This window comes from Mytilus edulis, chromosome 7, assembly GCF_963676685.1.
Source record: "Mytilus edulis chromosome 7, xbMytEdul2.2, whole genome shotgun sequence".
NCBI classification, from domain to species: domain Eukaryota; kingdom Metazoa; phylum Mollusca; class Bivalvia; order Mytilida; family Mytilidae; genus Mytilus; species Mytilus edulis.
The window spans coordinates 63,446,350-63,467,368 of NC_092350.1; the positions used below are offsets into that span (position 1 = coordinate 63,446,350).

General features: G+C 31.3%; 1 protein-coding gene and 1 long non-coding RNA gene across 2 annotated transcripts; both read left to right on the top strand.

The window, feature by feature from the left end:
- The first annotated feature begins 469 nt into the window (after positions 1–469).
- Positions 470–3,816, top strand: LOC139483564 (uncharacterized). Its single transcript, XR_011655029.1, has 3 exons — positions 470–651; positions 3,006–3,099; positions 3,711–3,816. It is a non-coding gene; the product is annotated as an uncharacterized lncRNA (long non-coding RNA).
- An 877-nt stretch (positions 3,817–4,693) lies between these two features.
- On the top strand, positions 4,694–18,255 carry LOC139481973 (embryonic protein UVS.2-like). The gene is made up of 5 exons (XM_071265546.1): positions 4,694–4,864; positions 5,154–5,244; positions 7,813–7,931; positions 12,746–12,886; positions 15,111–18,255. The coding sequence occupies exons 1-5, from the start codon at positions 4,747–4,749 to the stop codon at positions 15,203–15,205; spliced, it is 564 nt and encodes a 187-aa protein (XP_071121647.1). The 5' UTR covers positions 4,694–4,746; the 3' UTR covers positions 15,206–18,255.
- The last annotated feature ends 2,764 nt before the right edge of the window (positions 18,256–21,019 follow it).

Consider the following 21,019-nt stretch of genomic DNA (forward strand, 5'->3'; position numbering starts at 1 on the left):
GATCCAATTAATACATGTACCTGTACAGTATCAAAAAGAGGGACAAAAGATACCAGAGGGACAGTCAAACTCATAAATCGAAAATAAACTGACAACACCATGGCTAAATATGAAAAGGGAAAACAGACAAACAATATTACACATGACAATTAGCCTCATAATCTACCCAATTGACGAAGATCTATTGTAAAGAAATGAGCAATATTTATGAAGGCTATGTTTAATTCTTTTCTTTCTTTTTCAAACACCAACATTGTTTTTTCGTTGGCTGTATTTTGCAAAACCCTTTGAATATTTGGGTCCTTAATGTCCTTAGCTGTTTTTTTTTTATTACCCTATGTTAGTACAATGTATTTAAGACATGTTAGAACAACAAACTGAATGAAAAAGTACGCTATTACAATGTATCGAATTTCTTAATATTTTATAACCAGTTGCAAATTGTCCAAAACTTCACCCTTTATTGTAGGAATTCGATACCAGTGATATTCAAGTGCATATCACAGCAAACAATAGACGATATATTTAATAGATGATTGAATAATAACAGCAAAAGGTTGCCACCTTGTAAACGTATTTTAAAAGAACTGAAGATGATCTCAGTACGATATCTGCTGTTGTGTGTGATTCTTTTACATACCATATATCAAGGTAAACGAAGGAACTATATTCCCTCTCATCTAAGAATATGTTTTGCACTGATGAAGTATTAGCATTTCGTACTTTTTTACTTTTTGTGTCCGTATTATGTAATACTTTTGTTTTGTTATGAGTGCCTTATGTATTCTTTGAATGCACTATACTTATAGTAGATTATGTTTTGTTACAGATGTTGTGTTGCTTTCGTATTGTTTAATTACCTGTGATTTAATTTTGGTGTTTGATACAGTTTAAGAACACATTCTCTTTTTCCTTATGTTTCATCAGAATAAACAGTTCAGCTGTCATCTATCATACGCTTTTCAACAACAATTTATAACAAATAATGTATTCGAATAAAGATTTGTAAACAATTTATAGTCCGCTATGATAATAAATAAAATTGAAATCGGTTTATACTATTGGTTTTCCATGCTGCTTATAAATAGTAAATGTACTTGATGATTTGTAGGCAATAAAAAATAATGTATATAAAAAAAACACCATATTTAGTTTTCAATTGAACAATGTTTTGATAAATTGAAGTACAGCAGATGTGAAAAATTTCAATAACTAAATTAATATGGTGACAAGATTGAACTTTAATTTTATTTCTCTACCTACCTTTTTAGATTGATATGTTTACATTGAATATGATCAATGTTATAAATATAAACATTCTAATTCATTCTATCAATGTTATAAATATAAACATTCGTTTCTCGTTTCTCGTTTTTTTTTTATATAGATAAGACCGTTGGTTTTCCCGTTTGAATGGTTTATCACTAGTAACGTTTGGGCCCTTTATAGCTTGTTTCATAGAATTTGATCCAATATCCACCTATTTACAAAATGATGTAGGTGCGAATCACATATCTGGCCTTACATTGATATTGTGCTATGTACGCAATGTTTCGGGTTATTTCGGAAATGTTTTTTTATTCCAGGGAAACCTTCATTAGAGACCACCCCTATTGTTTTTGTTTTGATTTGTTTATTTTTGATTTTTAATTTATATCTTTTTTATTACTATTTTACTTTAATTTATTTCTTTTTATTTTCTTTTAAATATTTTAAACAGTTTCTGAATTATCTTTTTAATAATTCCACTTGTTGATTTGTTTTTTTTCTTTTTCTGCACTTTTTCATCCAATGATGAATTAATTAATTAAGCGTTTCAGAGTACGACTTTGTCCTCAGAAGAATATCAGTCCATAAAATTTCTAGACCTTGAAATCTTCAAGGGCGAACGCTTAAAAAAAACTAGTGTTTTAGACCTAAAATGTTTTACAAAGAAAACCGAAAAATTCCAATATCTTCATAAAAACTCAAACCATCCCATCTCAAACTTTAAATCTTTTATTAAAGGCGAAGTCATTCGTATACTTAGAAACACCAACAATGAAAGTGAATGTAAAACCAGAAAAAATCTCTTTATTGAAAAACTGTTAGTAAGAGGATATAAACGACAATTGGTAGAACAAATTCTATCAAAAATTAAATTCCAAGACAGACAAATTAAATTAAAGAAAAAGGACAAAGTTGAAAATAAATATAATGTATCATTCATTACAAATTATCATCCTCAAGCAGAAAAACTTCAAAAAGTATTCAGGAAATACTGGCATCTTATTAAAACGTATTCTACAATAGGTGCTAAATTCCATAACAACCTATCATTAGGTTTCAAAAGAAACAGAAACATTGGTGAGTTATTTAAACGAGCTATACCATAATTTATCTAAACCTCACAGTTCTTACTAAACATTTAACTGTGCGGAACTAATTAATGACAATCATGTAAAATACAAATGTAAACTGATATTCTTTTGAGTACAAAGTCGTACTCTGAAACGCTTAATTAATTTATTCAACATTGGATGAAAAAGTTTAGAAAAACAAAAAACAAATCAACAAGTGGAATTATTAAAAACATAATTCAGAAACTGTTTAAAATATTTAAAAGAAAATAAAAAGAAATAAATTAAAGTAAAATAGTAATAAAAAAGAAATAAATTAAAAATCAAAAATAAACAAATCAAAACAAAAACAATACGGGTGGTCTCTGATGAAGGTTTCCCTGGAATAAAAAACATTTCCGAAATAACCCGAAACATTGCGTACATAGCACAGTATCAATGTAAGGCCAGAGATGTGATTCGTACCTAAATGGGTGAATATTGGATCAATTTCTATGAAATTATAGCTTGTTGTTCGGTGTGAGCCAAGGCTCAGTGTTAAAGGCCGTACATTGACCTATAATGGTTTACTTTTTTAAATTGTTATTTTGATGGAGAGTTATCTCAATGGTACTCACACAACATCTTCCTATATCTATTCTCATTCATTATATATTCACATTACAGTAGCAGCACAATGTAGTGGCACATCAACTGATATTATTGTAGGATATATTATCACTAGCATCACACCTCCTGGATATCCAAACGGATATGCTGGGTGAGTATTATTAAATAATATATTAGTTTAAACATTTTTTATTCGCTCAAAGCAAAAAGGGTCGGACACTTATAAATAGGTGTAAGAAGATGAGGTATGAGTGCCAATGAGACAACTCTCATTCCTAGTCTCAATTTGTACAAGGGCACCATCATAGGTCAAATTACAGAAAACACGGAGCCTTGTCTCACACCGAATAATGACATGTTTAAGAGGTCTAACCCTCAATACAATATTTTCTCAACAATACAATAGGTTTAACCATTCAAATTGAATCTTAGCGTGCATTTCTTAATATAAACAACATAAAAATTACTAAACTATACTGAAAAGGGGATAAAGAGAGAACGACACAACAAATCAGGATAATGATGATTACTATAAAATATAATGATAGACTCCAACGTACAAGCTGGTTGAGAATAACAATAGTATCTAATGCTATTGATAACGAGTATTATCGATCTGGTTCAGCATTATCTTCTCGAACAGCGTTTGATTGAAACGACACATAGTTCTGACTTTGTAACATTGCAAATTAAAGATTACGAATGGTGATTATGACAATAGTTTTACACACAGTGTTATCATTGCCGTACTTCGTATTGCAGAGATCAAAATTGTTCTTGGATTGCTAGAACGCAAGTGCAAGGTGATGTTTTGTTATTTATAATCACAGAGAACACTGTTTCGTGTAGTGGTGACACAGTCAACGTTCATGACGGTAACTATTTTCAAATATATAAAAGTTTATATATAAGCATGAAATTTGTAGAGTATTCTTAATTTTACAATTTGTTTTTATAAAATAGAATCAAAAGAAAAAAAATGTAAAGAGTGGAAATATTTTTTTCCATTTCCAATCGAAATGGTTTATTTTTTTACTTTTAAAGGAACATTTCATATTTGTGTGTGATTGTTCTATAAGCTGTACACGAAGTTCTCTATTGATTTATCCTCCATTCAAAAGTGCTCCAATTTTCTTTTTTTTCTATATATAATAGCAATTTTACTGGTTCAGAATGTATTCTACTAGTGTATTCCCCTAGATTGTTTTTCTTTCTTTAAGCATGGTGTATGTGGCTTTGATAAAACTCTCAACTATTGTTTCATTTACTAGTACATACTTAAATAGATATAAGAAGATGTGGTATGAGTGCCAACGAGACAACTCTCCATTCAAGTCACAATTTGTAAAAGAAAAATCATTATAGGTCAAAATACGGCCTTCATCACGGCGCCTTTGCACTCACCGAAGAGCAAACTATAATGGACCTCCAAAAAGTGACAAGTGTAAAACCATACAAACGTTTGAATTACTTGACCACATTCTCATCCAAACTAAAGATTTTAATAGGTTACTAAATGTTTAATAAAGAACCGCAAAAAATGATGGAGTGATATATTAAAAAACACAATAATTAACTGCATTAGTATTAAAAAAAAATTAAAATTATTACTCATGCTCAATGTTTTTCGTTTACCGAAGACAAGTTGATAAACCAATAGAGAAAATCAATACGATTTACACAATTAATATCTTTCGCTTTACACATTCACATATGCAAACTGTTTGTCATTTAAGGTCAGAACAGTTCCGCTAATAATTTGATATTGAAACATTGTTCAGATAATGGAAACGTTGACATGAGTGGATTCAAGGTAACAACAGAGGAATCGGCATATATTGAATTTGTATCAGACGGTATATCTGCATCTACTGAAAAAGGATTTGACATGAAAATAATAAGTGGTCATGATTTTGGTAAGCATAGTTAATTTCTTGATATTCTTATGTTAAAATAAAATATGCTAAATTTTGCTGCATCACGATAATTGATTTCTGAGCATAAATTAAAAAAACCCTGATTAGTTCATTTACCAGTTGTCTAGACAATGCATTAAAAAAATACTTTGAATAATTAAATCCTTTCAGGTTTATACTTGAAGCATGCAATCAACATATCAACAGACTTTTTTATTTATAACACTCTTTCATTTTTCAATTCATTGTAATCTGAATTATCTCATCATTCATTGTTATCTCTTTGCAGCAGGATCAGCATGTGGCTCATCGGTCAATCTCACTGCAACCAGCAATCCACAATATATTTCTTCCCCTTACTTCCCTGAATTGTATACCACGTAAGTTGCAATATATATACACGACACGAAACATACTAGACATTACTAATTACAGTTAATTCAATAGGAGGATTTGAGCTTCGTTTTCACCTCATATGGAAATAACTGACTACATATGTTTCGTATAAGGTCTCTAGCACACTATGTAAATAATAACATTGACAATATATATCTTTTTCTTTTTTCTTCATGAATATTACGTATTCAAATGAATACCTGCATGGAATTAAAGCATAACAGAGTAGACAGGAGCTGGTAGCATGATCGGTGACCTAATATGATATATACAGAGTAAGTAAATTCCATATGGCGTGATTACCCTGTATATATCATATTAGGTCACTAGTACACTATGTAATGAATTTATCTTACCTACTATCTTTATTTGTTAAATTTAGACAAAAGTTGTCTTATTTGCTATCATAACACATCTTCTTATTTCTGTATTAAAGTGTTCAAGCGTTCAATTTTAAGAACCTTCTTCAATTTGTCTGCACTAAAAAAAAATAATGTAAACGATGCATATCTATTATCAACAACCTTGATATAACAATATTAAACAGAACTTTCAATACTTTTAAATAATCAAACAGTGTCTAAGTCATAAATCCACTACTAACCGTGTATTGAAATAATCCCCGTCTCCCTGCTAACCTAATATTGAATATACACGGTCTTCACGACGTCGCTTTTAACCTATCAGATTCCTGGAAATGTATAGGAGGTAAGATAATATTATACATTAGAAATGGAGTATACAGCTTTTTATAGAAACGGACGAAATAATAAGATTAACTTATCTATGATTTCTAAAATCATATACTATTAGTCTTGCAACTTCTAGATTTTAAATGACCATTACTTTCATATGACCAATCGTAATTTCATATTCCATTGAACGAATGATAGGTTTCCTACACACGTGGTTACATTCACCCGTAACACGCTATCCAAAAACTTATAGACAAAATATAAAAAAGGCTACAAACTAAGACGAGCCTAGGTAGGAATATTTGCTATGCTATTTTCGATATAAAAACCTAATTTATAGCAAAACCATTTCAGATAAACACCCATGAAAGACGTGAACCAACGACAAGCACTGCAATATAAGCTCTTGCCTTGAGGTAGACACATACATAATATGGCGGGTTAAACATTTGTGTGTTCGCTCAATCCTCCCCTTACTTACTTATTTTGTTTTACTTCCACACCACAAAGACACCTTGCATATGCAAATTATTTGATACTACTATACCAAAGGCTTCCATACTGAATAGATGGTGTCGTCGTTCTCAGTATTTCATCCTGATACTTTCATCTCATTTTTTAAATTGACAATTTAATATATAGGTTTGTATCATGGTGACATATTGCAATATACGTAATGGCCCCTTGTGACAAGAATTGTCCGAGTACCATGTCAGAATCCTGCCCTGTACAGTATAATTGATCGTCATGCTTTACACTTAATTTTATAATACTCAAATGACTTTTTGATTGTATCATTCAGTTGGAGGTATGACACTGACCTTTTTTGGTCTACTTAGTACTATAATAATCCCTTGTGACACAAACTTTTTTTTTTCAATAGCATTGATTGTCCGCTATATTTAGTTGACCCATAGACAGTGACTTGGAACCTTAATATGAAAGTAAAGTAGTGTTTCAAAACCCAGTAGGTTAGTGTATCGATTTTAATTCCCACAATTACTCATATCTTGACTTACATCTAGAAATTGACAATGAGGGTCGGTTGAAAACAAAATTTTACGACAAAAGATATGATTTCAGCTTTCCAATTGTGAACTTTCCATTTCTAAATAGCAACATTCCAGCAGCACCTGCATACGAGTTGGTTGACCGTTATGGAATAACCGTTTCACAAATGATATCGGATATGTTCCTTACGTCGTAAATACAATCACCTTCCCTTTCATGGATGTGACCTTACGAGTTAGACTTTTTACCGAATTTGTTATCACAAATGTTCGTCAATGTATTGACAAAGATAAAGATACTTCTTATACAAATAATATAAACATAATATCTTCGATTTATAGTACACCTTTAACAACTATTTGTTTGTGTAATCAAACAGGGGGGTTAACGGTTTTTTTTTATTAGACCACTGGATGCCACCCTACAAAAAGTAGCAAGAGAAATTGTGCAGAGATCTGCCATCACCACTACCTATTATAAATGTTTAGGTTAATAAAGGTTTCATTATCACTGGTCACTCAATATGTAGGCGTGTATTAATATAATGGGATTGTCTAAAAATGCAGCATCCTCAGTGTTTACAGGCTTTGTGTGGTTAATGTACTTTTAGCGTGTGTTGTTACCAAACGTTTCCTCTATTATTATGATGTTCAAAAACATTCAATTTATATGTAGTATTAAAGGAATTAATTTATCAATATATAGAGCATAGGAATCATGAATACTTTGACATTAAAACATAGCAGTCTTCTAAATTAATTAATATTAATTATGATTTAACGATGGTGATATTTTGACCTAAACATATATATATACTCTTAATTTACCAATTCTTCTTATATTCAGCGATAGAGACTGCCAATGGATAATACAGACTACATTAGGAAGAGTTATGTTAAACCTTTTGTTCATGGACATTGAAGTGGACGGATCCTGCCAGTATGATTACCTTAAAGTTGCAGATGGTTAGCTATTTACTTTTACTTTCTTACGTGATAAACACCACGTTCATCATCACAATCACCGTCACCGTCATCGTAATTATCACCATTTCCATCACCGTAACTTTCATCGTCATCATCGTCCTCATCACCATTACCGACATCGACAATTTCATTATCATCATTTCCATTACCGTCACCGTCATCGTCATCATCGTCTTCATCACCATGACCGTCACCGTCAATGTCATTATCACCATTTCCATCAATGTCACCGTACGCGTCATCGTCATTATCGTCATCATCACAATTACCGTCATCGTCTATGTCATTATCACCATTTCATTTACCGTCACCGTCATCATCATCATCACAATATGTTTTATCAGTGTGTGTTTTTCTGAATTCTTGGATTTTAATTGACAAGTCTTAACAGCATCATTTCAAATTGCACATATCTTTACAATCAGAAAAGTGTCATTTTTTTTTAATAGTTTTGAAAGTGTTATGGTTCATTTGACTGCGGTTTTATAAGTGACGTATAATTTCTGCATACAAAATTAATCTAATGTAGATAAGAAATGAGTCCATAAAAACTAACAAAATCAAACGCACGACGATAAACCAACGGCAATAGAAATGCACTGTCATATTTTTGAATCAGTTAATATAGATAAAAGCCACAGTAGTATACCGCTATTCTGACTTGGTACAGGACATTTAAAGAAAAACAATGGTGAGTTGAACCTGGTTGTGTGGCATGCCAAACATCCCGCTTCGAATTCCATGGCAATGTTAAATATAACATTAACATGACAACATAACATGACAAGACTAGAATACAAATAAATTGCAGAACATATAGGACAGAGAAACACACGAATAAAAGCTAACAAAAGGTACCAGGTTTAAAATTTAATGCGCCAGACGTGCGTTTCGTTCACACAAGACTAACCACTGACGTTCAGATGAAAAAAGTTCGAAAGCCAAAACAAGCACAAAGTTGATTAGCGCTGAGGACCAAAAATTACGAAACGTTTGTGCCCAATACTTCTAGGGTTTCTGCCAGGGATAAGAACATCCTTATTATTTAGAATAATTCATACTTTTGCAAGTAGTAAATTTTATAGATTGAGTATATAATAGATATACATGATTAAACAGAAGTGGTGACTAACCACAGAATAAAAACGGATACATTACATAAAACAATCTAAACCAGCACATACAAATACACAACTAAAATATAATGAAGGGGATGATTACTAATCTTTAACATAACACACGAATATAACAGATTATTTTTTTACTACAAACTACAAATGTTAAGAAAGTTGACGCAGTCATGGTCATCGTCATTATACATCACCTTCTCTGCATGATGTCTCTATTAATGACTTGCTGTCATTCACACAAAAGCCGTTAGGCATTCATCACATTCGCACGAAACTTTATTCATTACCCCTTTCAAAATTTCATTCTCTGTTCAATTTATGTTCGGAATCCACTGTTACAAACCCTCATTCAAACCAATACAAACTTCAAGCTATAATTTCGGATATTGCAAGTCACAGACTTTTCAAGCCAGTTCGCATTTGAAAAGATGAAAAAGAGAAAAGATCTTTTCTAAATCTTTCCTTTGCCAACAAAGGTCTCGATGGCGTCAACCTAGGCAATATCCTTCATCATAAATTAGTTCAATCGAAAATACCTCCTTATTTCAAATACCAGTCTGTACCAATAATTTCTTATACCTATACCAAACCTATTGCAACTAAAATTTTCAATTACAAACGCGTTTTGCAGAATCTCGATATTGACGACTTCAAGTCTAAACCTCCTGATTGCACTTGTGCTAGTTCCCAATTCACATATAATCCTGCTGGCCACGTTATTACCGGTGACCTTAACATTGTTAATAACACTTCTCTACGAAATGTGTTATCGAAAGGTCCGAAATATCGTGAGCCTAAATCCATCAATTGGAAATACAACTTTAAAATTTTGATGAACTCAGTCGAGGATTATGCCAGGCAATGGGCTAAACGTGAAAAGGAAGACGTAGACACTCTATCCGAATGGATTAAGGCAGTGAGGTCGTTAATACAAATCAGAATTAAGAAACTGAATGGGTCCATCAATGCCCATGCTACGTCAATCTTTAAAGACCCAAATGTTGCTAAACACTTATCCGACCTCCATGATAAATATGTTGTTGTCCCCGCAGACAAAGCCCCAAATAACATCGTTTTTGTCTGTAAAAGTCACTACACTAATTGCTTGATAAACGAATTAGGTATAGACAATTCACTTGGAAACTCAACATATACCCGCACGACACTTAACAAAGAGGAAATCCTGGATAATCATAGTTCTGTTCTTTGTTCCTTTGGTATTTCAACCAAAGATGAAGAACTGGATCTTCCATCACTGTATTGGGTACCTAAACTACATAAGTTTCCTTACAAACAACGGTATATTGCTAGGTGTTCCAAGTGCTCCACGAAACCTCTTTCTAAATTATTAACATCTATTTTATCACCAATCAAAGACGGGCTTCAAAGTTATTGTGAAACTGCCTATTCTAGAGGTGGCGTGAATCAGATGTGGATACTTAAAAATTCCAAAGATCTTTTATAGTACATACAATCTAACTCTCGTTCATCTTGTAACAGTATTAAAACATTTGACTTTTCTACTCTTTACACAAGTATTCCACATTCCAAATTAAAAGACAAATTGAAAGAGTTGGTATTACATTGCTTCATAAAAAAGAATGGCCAACGTAGATACAAGTATCTTGTCTTAGGTAGGGATAAATCATACTTTGTAAAGAATCACTCTGATTCAAACAAAAAATTCTCTGAAACCGATATTATAAAGATGCTTGATTTCTTGATTGACAACATATTTGTAACGTTCGGAGGACGTGTTTTTCAACAGACTGTCGGCATCCCAATGGGAACAAACTGTGCCCTTCTACTTGCCGACTTGTTTCTTTATTATTATGAAGCTGACTTCATGCAGGAACTTATTAGGAAGAAAGATAAGAAGTTAGCAATATCCTTTAACTCTACTTTCCGCTATATAGATGACGTTCTTTCACTAAATAATTCAAAGTTTGGTGACTATATGGAACGCAGCTATCCCATCGAATTGGAGATAAAGGATACTACAGATACAGTTATGTCGGCTTCATATCTTGACTTACATCTAAAAATTGACAATGAGGGTCGTTTGAAAACAAAACTTTACGACAAAAGAGATGATTTCAGCTTTCCAATTGTGAACTTTCCATTTCTAAGTAGCAACATTCCAGCAGCACATGCATACGGTGTATATATCTCCCAATTGATACGATATTGCCGTGCTTGCATTTCCTATCATGATTTTCTTGAATAAAGGTTACTGCTCACAAGGAAGCTATTAAACCAAGAGTTCCAAATGGTGAAGTTGAAATCATCCCTTCGTAAATTTTACGGACGCCATCACGAGTTGGTTGACCGTTATGGAATAACCGTTTCACAATTGATATCGGATATGTTTCTTATGTCGTAACTACAATCCTCTTCCCTTTCATGAATGTGACCTACCGAATTAGACTATTAACCGGATTTGTAATCACATAAGCAACACGACGGGTGCCACATGTGGAGCAGGATCTGCTTACCCTTCCGGAGCACCTGAGATCACCCCTAGTTTTTGGTGGGGTTCGTGTTGTTTATTCTTTAGTTTTCTATGTTGTGTCATGTGTACTATTGTTTTTCTGTTTGTCTTTTTCATTTTTAGCCATGGCGTTGTCAGTTTGTTTTAGATTTATAAGTTTGACTGTCCCTTTGGTATCTTTCGTCCCTCCTTTTGACAAAATCCGTTGAGAATAACACATATAACATTAAAACTAGAAGGTTTGGTACCATTAAAACGTTTATCCCCGTGGCAAATGTTTGTACTGTCCTAAGTCAGAAATCTAATGTAAAGTAGTTGTCGTTTGGTTTTGTAATTTATACGTGGTTCTCGTTTCTCGTTTTTTATATAGATTAGACCGTTGGTTTTCCAGTTTGAATGGTTTTACATTAGTAATTGTAAGGCCCTTTCATAGCTTGTTGTTCGGTGTGAGCCAAGTGTTGAAGGTCGTATCTTGACCTATAATGGTTTACGTTTATACATTTTTATTTGGATGGAGAGTTGTCTCATTGTCACTCATACCACATCTTCCTATATCTATTAAATACATGAATTTGGGATATAAAAGAACCGTGACACGTCTTATAGCAATGCGAATTTACACTCAGCAAAACAGTCACAATAGGGAATAATTCACGTTCGGTAATTAAAAGATCAGATGACGTAATGACAAAACACAATCTTACACGTGGTAAAACTGTCCTTAGTTAGTTTGGACAAAGACACATCGTATGAATCAACCAATCCATGATGGTGTCCGTTACATTTACGGCGTATCATTTTTAGTCTGTCCTGCTAATAACTTTGTTGGAGCAGTTTCTACGTAAGGATCACATATAAATGCATTTATTTTGTGGGATTAAACCTGGTTTTATAGTTAGCTTAATATCCAACTTACATGACAGGTGTTTATAGTCTGTTCTATTGACACAATTAGGTGAACAACAATTTTTTTTTAAATTTCAGCGTTTATAACTTGTTCTACTAATCAGTATTTCTAAACGATTTTACTTCTTCTAAATTACCATTACAAAATGTGAGGCATTGCTTATAGTATATATATCCATATTCCAATTCCTCGAGTCATTTGTATTTATAATGTCAGATTAAAACCAATTTCCTGATATTTGATGCATTGTTTTACTCCTTGTTAGAGGGATATAGTCTAAAGTTATGTGAGGAAAAATATTGGTCGGAGATAACATATGTCTCGAATGGGACGTCCATAACAGTCGATTTCCATAGCGACGATGCGTATCAAAAACAAGGATTTATATTATCGTACCAACAGACAAGTAAGTATAATAGCGTTTTAAAAAAAAATCTTTTATGAATTGCTTAAAATTTTAAACTTTAAACAACTTCGCGTATGTGCTGTAATATTCAAACAAACTTACCTTTTTTTATACTATAAATACACAATGCTGGTTTTAAACAGATTTTAACAAGAAGAAAATAGACAGCGTAAGCCGAAAAAAAGCTAGGTAACGGCACTTGTATTGTTGTATTGTAACATTTTTTATGTTATTTTGAATAGACAGAAAAAATATTACAGTCATTTCTTATAATTCTAAATTCCATTTTAAACCATAGAAAACCATGAAAAAACGTTGATGACGTCACGGTCACATGACTAAAATATGTCTATGGGTTCATAACAAAATAACGTCACCCAATCAGAAGACGCGTTACATCCAAAATTAAATTATTGAATTATATCAATAAAATAAATTTGACAACGAAATAATGTATATCACTTTGTAATAGAACGGTTACATGATTAGTCTTGTTGTTAGATTGTCTATTCAAATACTATAATGTAATAGAACGGTTACATGCTAAGTTTTGTTGTTAGATTGTCTATTCAAATATTATAATGTAATTATGAATATAATAAAGGCAACAGTAGTATAATGCTGAAAGTCATAAATCGATTGAGAGAAAACAAATCCAGTTTACAAACTAAAACTGAGAGAAACACATCAAATATAACAGTAAAACAACAGTACAATAGAAACACTAAAGAGCAACAAAAAACAAAACTACAATGCAACACACACAGCAACAAATTATAAGATAACTATTGCCATTTTTCTGACTTGGTACAGGACATTTTAAGAAAAAAATGGTTGGTTGAATCTGGTTTTGTGGCTAGCTAAAGCTCCCACTTTTATGGCAATGTTAAATAGAACACTAAAATGACAACATTACTTGACGGGACTACAATACAAATAAATTAAAAAGCATTCAGGACAGAGAAATACACAATTAAACAATAGAACATAACGACATGCTAATAGTTAAAGGTAACAGGCTTATAATCTAACAATATTTTACATAATACATTAATTCATTATTAAAATCAAATTTGTATACATTCTTTAAAATCAAAATACTATGTTATCAACTTATTTTGAATGTATCAGTCGAGACACTTATTGCATGCGTAATCTGAACAAAAACTTGAGAAAAAATAATTCCATGGAAAGTTTTGTTAGAAAAAAAATGACAGATAAAACTGTAGACCAGGCAAATATGTGCTTCAATATACGTGCATAACTCGGCATAAATCACTGAGACTTTAAAACACTATTCAGTTATGAAAACACAAACAAAAATATAATAACCCAAAAGCAAAATCACTCAATAATATAAAAAAGGAAAGCAAAATGAGACTTGACAAATTGGATTTTAGCTTTTTCTCAAAATTAGCTACGAAAATAGAACCAGCAACATACGATCATGACAACACCAGAGCAACTAAATAAACAACGTATTTGATTTCAGCGAAAGAAATCTCTCTATTACGGACACAAATTTACACTAGGTTAAATCACCAACTAGTCAAAACATTTACTGAATTTTGTCATCGGTACATGGACATCATTCGTAAACATAAATCAACATGCAGACATCTTATATAAGTTCAGGTATTTTACATCCAATAATTTTTGGTAATTTTTTTAAAAAAGCACAAAATGTTGGCATTCATCTCAAAAGATAAACCCAACCTTTTAGCAGACTTGTTCGGAAGGGATATATTTACGATATTGTTATCAGGTTATTAAGTATTGCATATTCCGATATTAATATTGATTCTTTGTATCGGAAATAAAAACATTTTTGATAAAAAAAAATGTTGTTGGCTAGAGTCCTTTGTCAATTTATGTATCATTGTCATTTTGTTTAGGTTCTTTTGATACCTATTTTGACATCGGACTCGGACTCCTTTTCATTTTTGAATTTTACTGTGCGTATTGCTATTTGATTCTTTATTATACATTGGATAGTGTTCATTTACGTGGTTTGGAGTTTAGTGTTACGTCCATTTTCACTGAACTAGTACACACTTTTATTTAGGGGCCAGCTGAGGACCACCTCCGAGTGCGGGATTCTCTCGCGGCGTTGAAGACCTACTGGTGGCCTTTGGCTGCTTTATAGTTGGTTAGTTATCTCTTGACATATTCCCCATTTCCATTCTCAATTTTGTTATTTTAAATGATTTATTTTCTGTTTCAGTTTTACCATGCTCATACTGCACAGCAAATATTACAAGACCACTTTATATGTTAACATACATCTTGGCATTTTGTCTCACATATAACAAACTATGATCATACATTGTACCTTCAATTAAAAAGTCTATTTGAATGTCATATATGACTGACAATTAGTTTTCAGTCTTGTAAAGAATCTGATTTTGAATATAAAAAAAAACAAGCAAATATGCATCTTACCCTGCTGTTATATTTTTTTACAGCTTCTTTCCTACACCAATTGGTCATAAAAAAAAATACAACAAGAAAACGATAAAAACATCTTGGCATTTAAATTTTTTGTTTTTGTTTTTTAATACATGTGCAGATAAGTACACACACTTATTTACATTGCTCTTTATTTATTTGTGTGTGTGTATATATGACCAAATACATTCTTGTTAATTGATAACTGTGTCTATTATTGAAATCAAAGAGCAATTTGAAATTAACTTCTAGTTTATTAGAATAAAGTGCTTGTAATATTCAAAGAAAGATAACTCTTAATATTTTATATTTTTACTTTTCCTTTTTACAAACCAAATAGGAAGAAGTTGAAGTTGCAATATATAGTACATATGTTTTATTCTTGTTGTATGATTTACTGTCTGATTACTTTAATGTATTAATTGGTTCTAGGAGCATTTTTATCTGTCAATACTCTTATGAAAATTAATCATCTTTCTTATGGAAAAGAAAAATTTATTAATTTCAAGCTGGAACATTCAAGGACATACCTGCAAGGGGCATGATAAGTTCACCGACCCAGAATTTATTACAAATATTAAAAATAGTGATATTATATGTCTTATGGAAACTCATAGTGGGCCTGAAGACAATTTATAAGAAATTCCAGATTTTAAAGCTACAGTATCCATTTAGTGAGATCAAAATCTAAAAAGTCTAGGAAAAGATTTGGGGGCATCTCAGTATATGTGAAATCATGTTTAAAGAGAGGAATTAAATTCCTGAAACATCAAACAAATGATTACATTTGGTTACAGTTATGCAGGAGTTTATTGGCCTCAAAAAAGATATATTTATCTGCTATATGTACAATCCCCCTTCAGATTTTACTTATACTAAGTCTCTTGATCTAGATTACTTTGATATTCTTGAAAAAGAAATATCTCTTTTTTCAGAACAAGGACACATTATTCTTGAGGGAGATTTAAATGCAAGAACTGGTATAGGCTTTGATTTTATAAAAGAAGATAATGGGGCCCATCTTTCCCTCTTTGATGGATATTGTCCTGATAATAAACTTAGTCAACGTCAAAGTATGAATAAAATAGTTACATCAAGGTGCAGACAATTAAACGATTTATGTCTACGCATTTAAATGGCCGTATTTTTGGAGATTCACTGGGTCAGTATACCTCATACCAGTATGTTGGTAATAGTGTAATAGACTAGTTTATTGTTTCTGAGCAATTGTTATAATATATATCTTTTTTTAAGGTACATACATTTGATGGTCTAATGTCTGATCATTGTAAAATATCATTGATGATAAATGTCAATTGTTTTTTACATGTTGTTAATCCAAAGTTGACTGGTCTATCTAATAAATATAAATGGGATGATAACTATGAAACCAAATTTAAACTGGCATTAGAATCCAATACAGTCAAAACATTAGTTAAAGAATTTGAAAACTCAATATCTAATAACTTTTCCATAGAGAAAAATAAAATTGAAAATATTGTTAACAATTTCAATAAAATTATCTATGATGCAGCTGATCAATGTCTCAAAAAGAAAGGGGGAACCCTAAGAACAAAAAAAACTGCATGCCGAAATGCTAAACCAAGTAACTCCTCTTTTAAGTGGTATGATATGTCATTGATTAACCTTAAAAAAAATATTGACAATAGACTCGAGCCCTTTCTTAAATATGGTAGTGACCCAAATGTTAGATCTTTATATTTTAGTACATTTAAGCAATATAGGAAACTTAGAAAACTAAAGTCTCACAAATACCGCCAAGAGATTATAAATAGACTGGACACTTTGTACAATACAAATCCAAAAGAATACTGAAAACTGATTGATCAGCTCAAATCAAAAAATAAATCTAAAACTGATGAAGAAAGTAATGTATCCGAAACTGATTGGTATGATTATTTTAGGAAATTGAACAAGGAGATATACTCAAATACAGAAATGGATATCCTTTTAGAAAATTTAGTGAAAAACAAAATTTGTTATGAATTAGATTACATCATATCTGAAAATGAAATACATAAAGCTATAAAAGAGTTGAAGAATAATAAAGCAGCAGGCTTTGATGTAATAATAACTGAGATGCTTAAATGTGGCCAGTCAGTTTTGGTGAAACCACTTAATAAACTATTTAATACTATATTCTCATCAGGGGAGTATCCAACTCAATGTAGTCATCTTATGCTTGCAGTGGAACCTGAAAATAAACTATGAAAAAAATAAATGTGTGATATTTAACACATCTGGTCGTTTATTGAGTTCAAAATTAATTATCAATAATATCACTTTAGAAAATGTTAAACATTATAGATATTTGGGAGTTGTATTTTCAGCATCTGGTGCATTTACAGAGGCAAAATCTGAACTTAACAAAAAGGGGTTAAAGGCCTTTTTTAAACTAAGAAATTTTTTTAGTGACTCACTTCCAAAAACTTCAACATTCGTTCATATATTTGACCACACAATTCAGACAATTTTACTGTATGGATCAGAAATATGGGGTACTGGCAGTCCCTCGAAACTCAATGATTCATCTTCTTTTTATAAACTATGTAATAATTTTATACTTGAAAAATTTAATGTAAAAAGTTGTAAATATATACTTGGTGTGAACAGAAAGAGCACAAATAATGCTGTCATGGCAGAAGTGGGACATTTACCAATACAATTGTCTATTTTATTAAGCATCCTTAAATATTAGATAACTTTAGAAAAATCTGAAGACATTTTACTAAACGAAGCTCTGGCACTATCTAAAAGCCTACATGAAAAAGGTCACACTTCATGGTATAGTTATATTGTTAAAGTTTTGGAGCTTCTGGATCTCACTCCCGACTGTTTACTACATAAGAGTTAATATAGTATTAAAAAAATAGTCATGGAAAACTAAAAGGATTATATATTCATGATATTAAAGAATGGAAAATTAACATTTTTAAAGATGTAAGAAGTATTAATAACCAAAAAAATAAACTTCGTACATTTCGTTTATTCAAAACGAATTTCAGTTTTGAACCCTATTTAAACCTGCTAAACTCTAAATAAAGGCAGGCATTAACAAAACTTAAAATTGGGGACCATCAACTTTCAATTGAAACGGGGAGGCACACAAATATCCCAGCTCATAAGCGTATTTGTAAACTTTGTGAGGAGGAGGTGGAAGATGAGATCCACTTTCTCCTACGATGCAAACAATTAGAAACATACAGAATGACATTTATTAAAGAACTTCGTATTTCTTATCCTAATCTTAAGAAATGTAACGATGAAAATATGTTTATATGGCTAATGGATTGTGAGAATCTAGAAGTTCTAAAACACCTATGTAATTTAATAATCAGTCTCTGGACTGAGAGGGATAAGTTGATAAAAATATAAATAATGCCAATTTGCTGACCCAGTGAATCATTCATAGACCAAATTTAAATTTTATGGCACTAATGGTATCCATAAACAGCTAATAACATTTTTACATGTTCAATATATGCATATAAAAATATCTGTGGTATTAATTTTGCTTTTGTGTTTATTTTTTTTATTCTATATTTTGTCATTTGTATATCATTAAGAATTAATAATAATCATTGTAACAAATTGTTTGTAATTATACTGCTCTTTTAGGGTGTCCTTGATTGACAATAGAAATATTGTATTGTATTGTATTGTATATAATGCATTTTCTGTCATTGCCAGAATTAATGTATGGTGCGAAAGGATTTGAGTATAAAATCAAAAGGAGAACACCTGTTTAGTTAAAAGTCTAGATATTTGTTTTCCATTGACGTTGTTTCCACCATCTTAAAATTAAATCTAGTCACTTTACAAACAAACAGAATCAGATGTTCAGCAACGGCATTACTTTGACACATCAGTTGGGAATATTTTTAATTGACCTAAGAAACAGTGTATGTAAAGTGCGGATCCTAAAATATCATTTTCACTGTATATGTCATGCATTTCTGATGTGGAATGGTAAATAAACAGACGAAAAAATTATGATATTTGAAGAAAATGAAGAAAAATAGTTCACATGTCATGTAAATGTTTAGTAATAAATAATACAAGTTAGACAAAGTAAGAGATGGGAACGGGTTTTTATCGCGCCGAGAGCCATCCATACGTGAAATGTAGTTGAAGAAAAATATTCATTTCAACACAATTATTAATGTTGTATAACGTAGAATAGCTTTTGTTAATCAGTTTGTCCATATTGTATTGAATTCCACTATGATGCTATCTTTATGCGAGTCATGTTTACTGTTGAATAATGATACATTACTTTCATTTTCACTGTAGAGCAATTCATTAGTATTGTATATGCTGTGCATTTTCACTGTATGCATTTTATTCATTTTTATGCAATAAATTATTAATTCAGTCGACTTGCTCGAACAATGATTAAAGTAAGAAAAGGGTTTGATAGTACTGACTTTGAGATGGAAAGTGTTATTGAACAATCCATTTAATTCAATAGAAATAATATTTATTTTAAATATAAAACATTGTAGTCATAATATAACAACATGTGGATCATTTAAGAGTTGAAAGTGTAACTGTTTTAGATTAAAGAAATATATTTTAAAATGCATGCCAATTTGATGCAGTAGTCATTATACGCATGTGCAAACAAAGGAGTAGGTTCAGTAAGAGCCCTTTTTGGCCCCAAAATATAGCAGTTTTACAAAATTGTGAAAATGTAATCTTTAAGCTATATTTTGGAAAGGAAAATGCTTCTGCTATATAAATATGAGCTGTTTTTGACAATACAACGCACACATATCGCGTACTAGCATCATTAAGTCATGCTAAATTACTGAAATCTTCAAAATTTAAGCATTTTGGTTAATTTATAGACGGGTTCCGTCTAAAATGAAAGTGGCCGCATTCGTGTTCATTCATAATATTAAAATGTAAGTTGTATTTGATGATAATACAAAACATGTATAAAGGTTGAGGATGAACACGGATGCGGCCACTTTCATTTTTGACAAAAATCATCTGAAAAGTGACGTTTTTTGGCATATTTGATAGATTTTTCATATTTAAGCTTGAATCAGAGCGTTTTTAATGACTAAATCAGTTAAAATCTTTCACATAAACTAATCGAATTAATTGAAATAGACACTTAAGTGTTTAAAAAGTATCCAAAAACTTTCGTTAGATGAACCTGAAATTTGAGGCCAAAATCGGCCCTTACAGGACCTACTCCTTTTATCATTGGATTTCGAGTATGGGTCTATTTACAAAGCAGAAGAAGCATGTCATAGCTTTTTTTATAATTCATCAGCATCTTTATTTAAAGTGCAGTTATATTTATCCAATGCAATGACACTTCATCACTGAATACGTACATCTATCATGTCTATCGAAATAGAATGAGATACAAAGGGATAAAAACCAACAATGATTTTCTAATATTTTTTTTATAAATCACTTCTTGAACAATTTTTGATTTTGGGTCCGGTTTTAAATTGGCTCACAGGGTTCAAAATAAAACTTGAGGTTCTTTGGTAGGCTGAATCCATATATGATTGTGTTTATTAATTTTGTGGTCCATTTAACAAGTTTGTGGGGTCCTTACTATCAAGAAATATATTCTTTTGAATTTTAACAATAATTGAATATTTGGGTTACTTTGCCATGCTGAATCTCACCGTGTTTTAAATT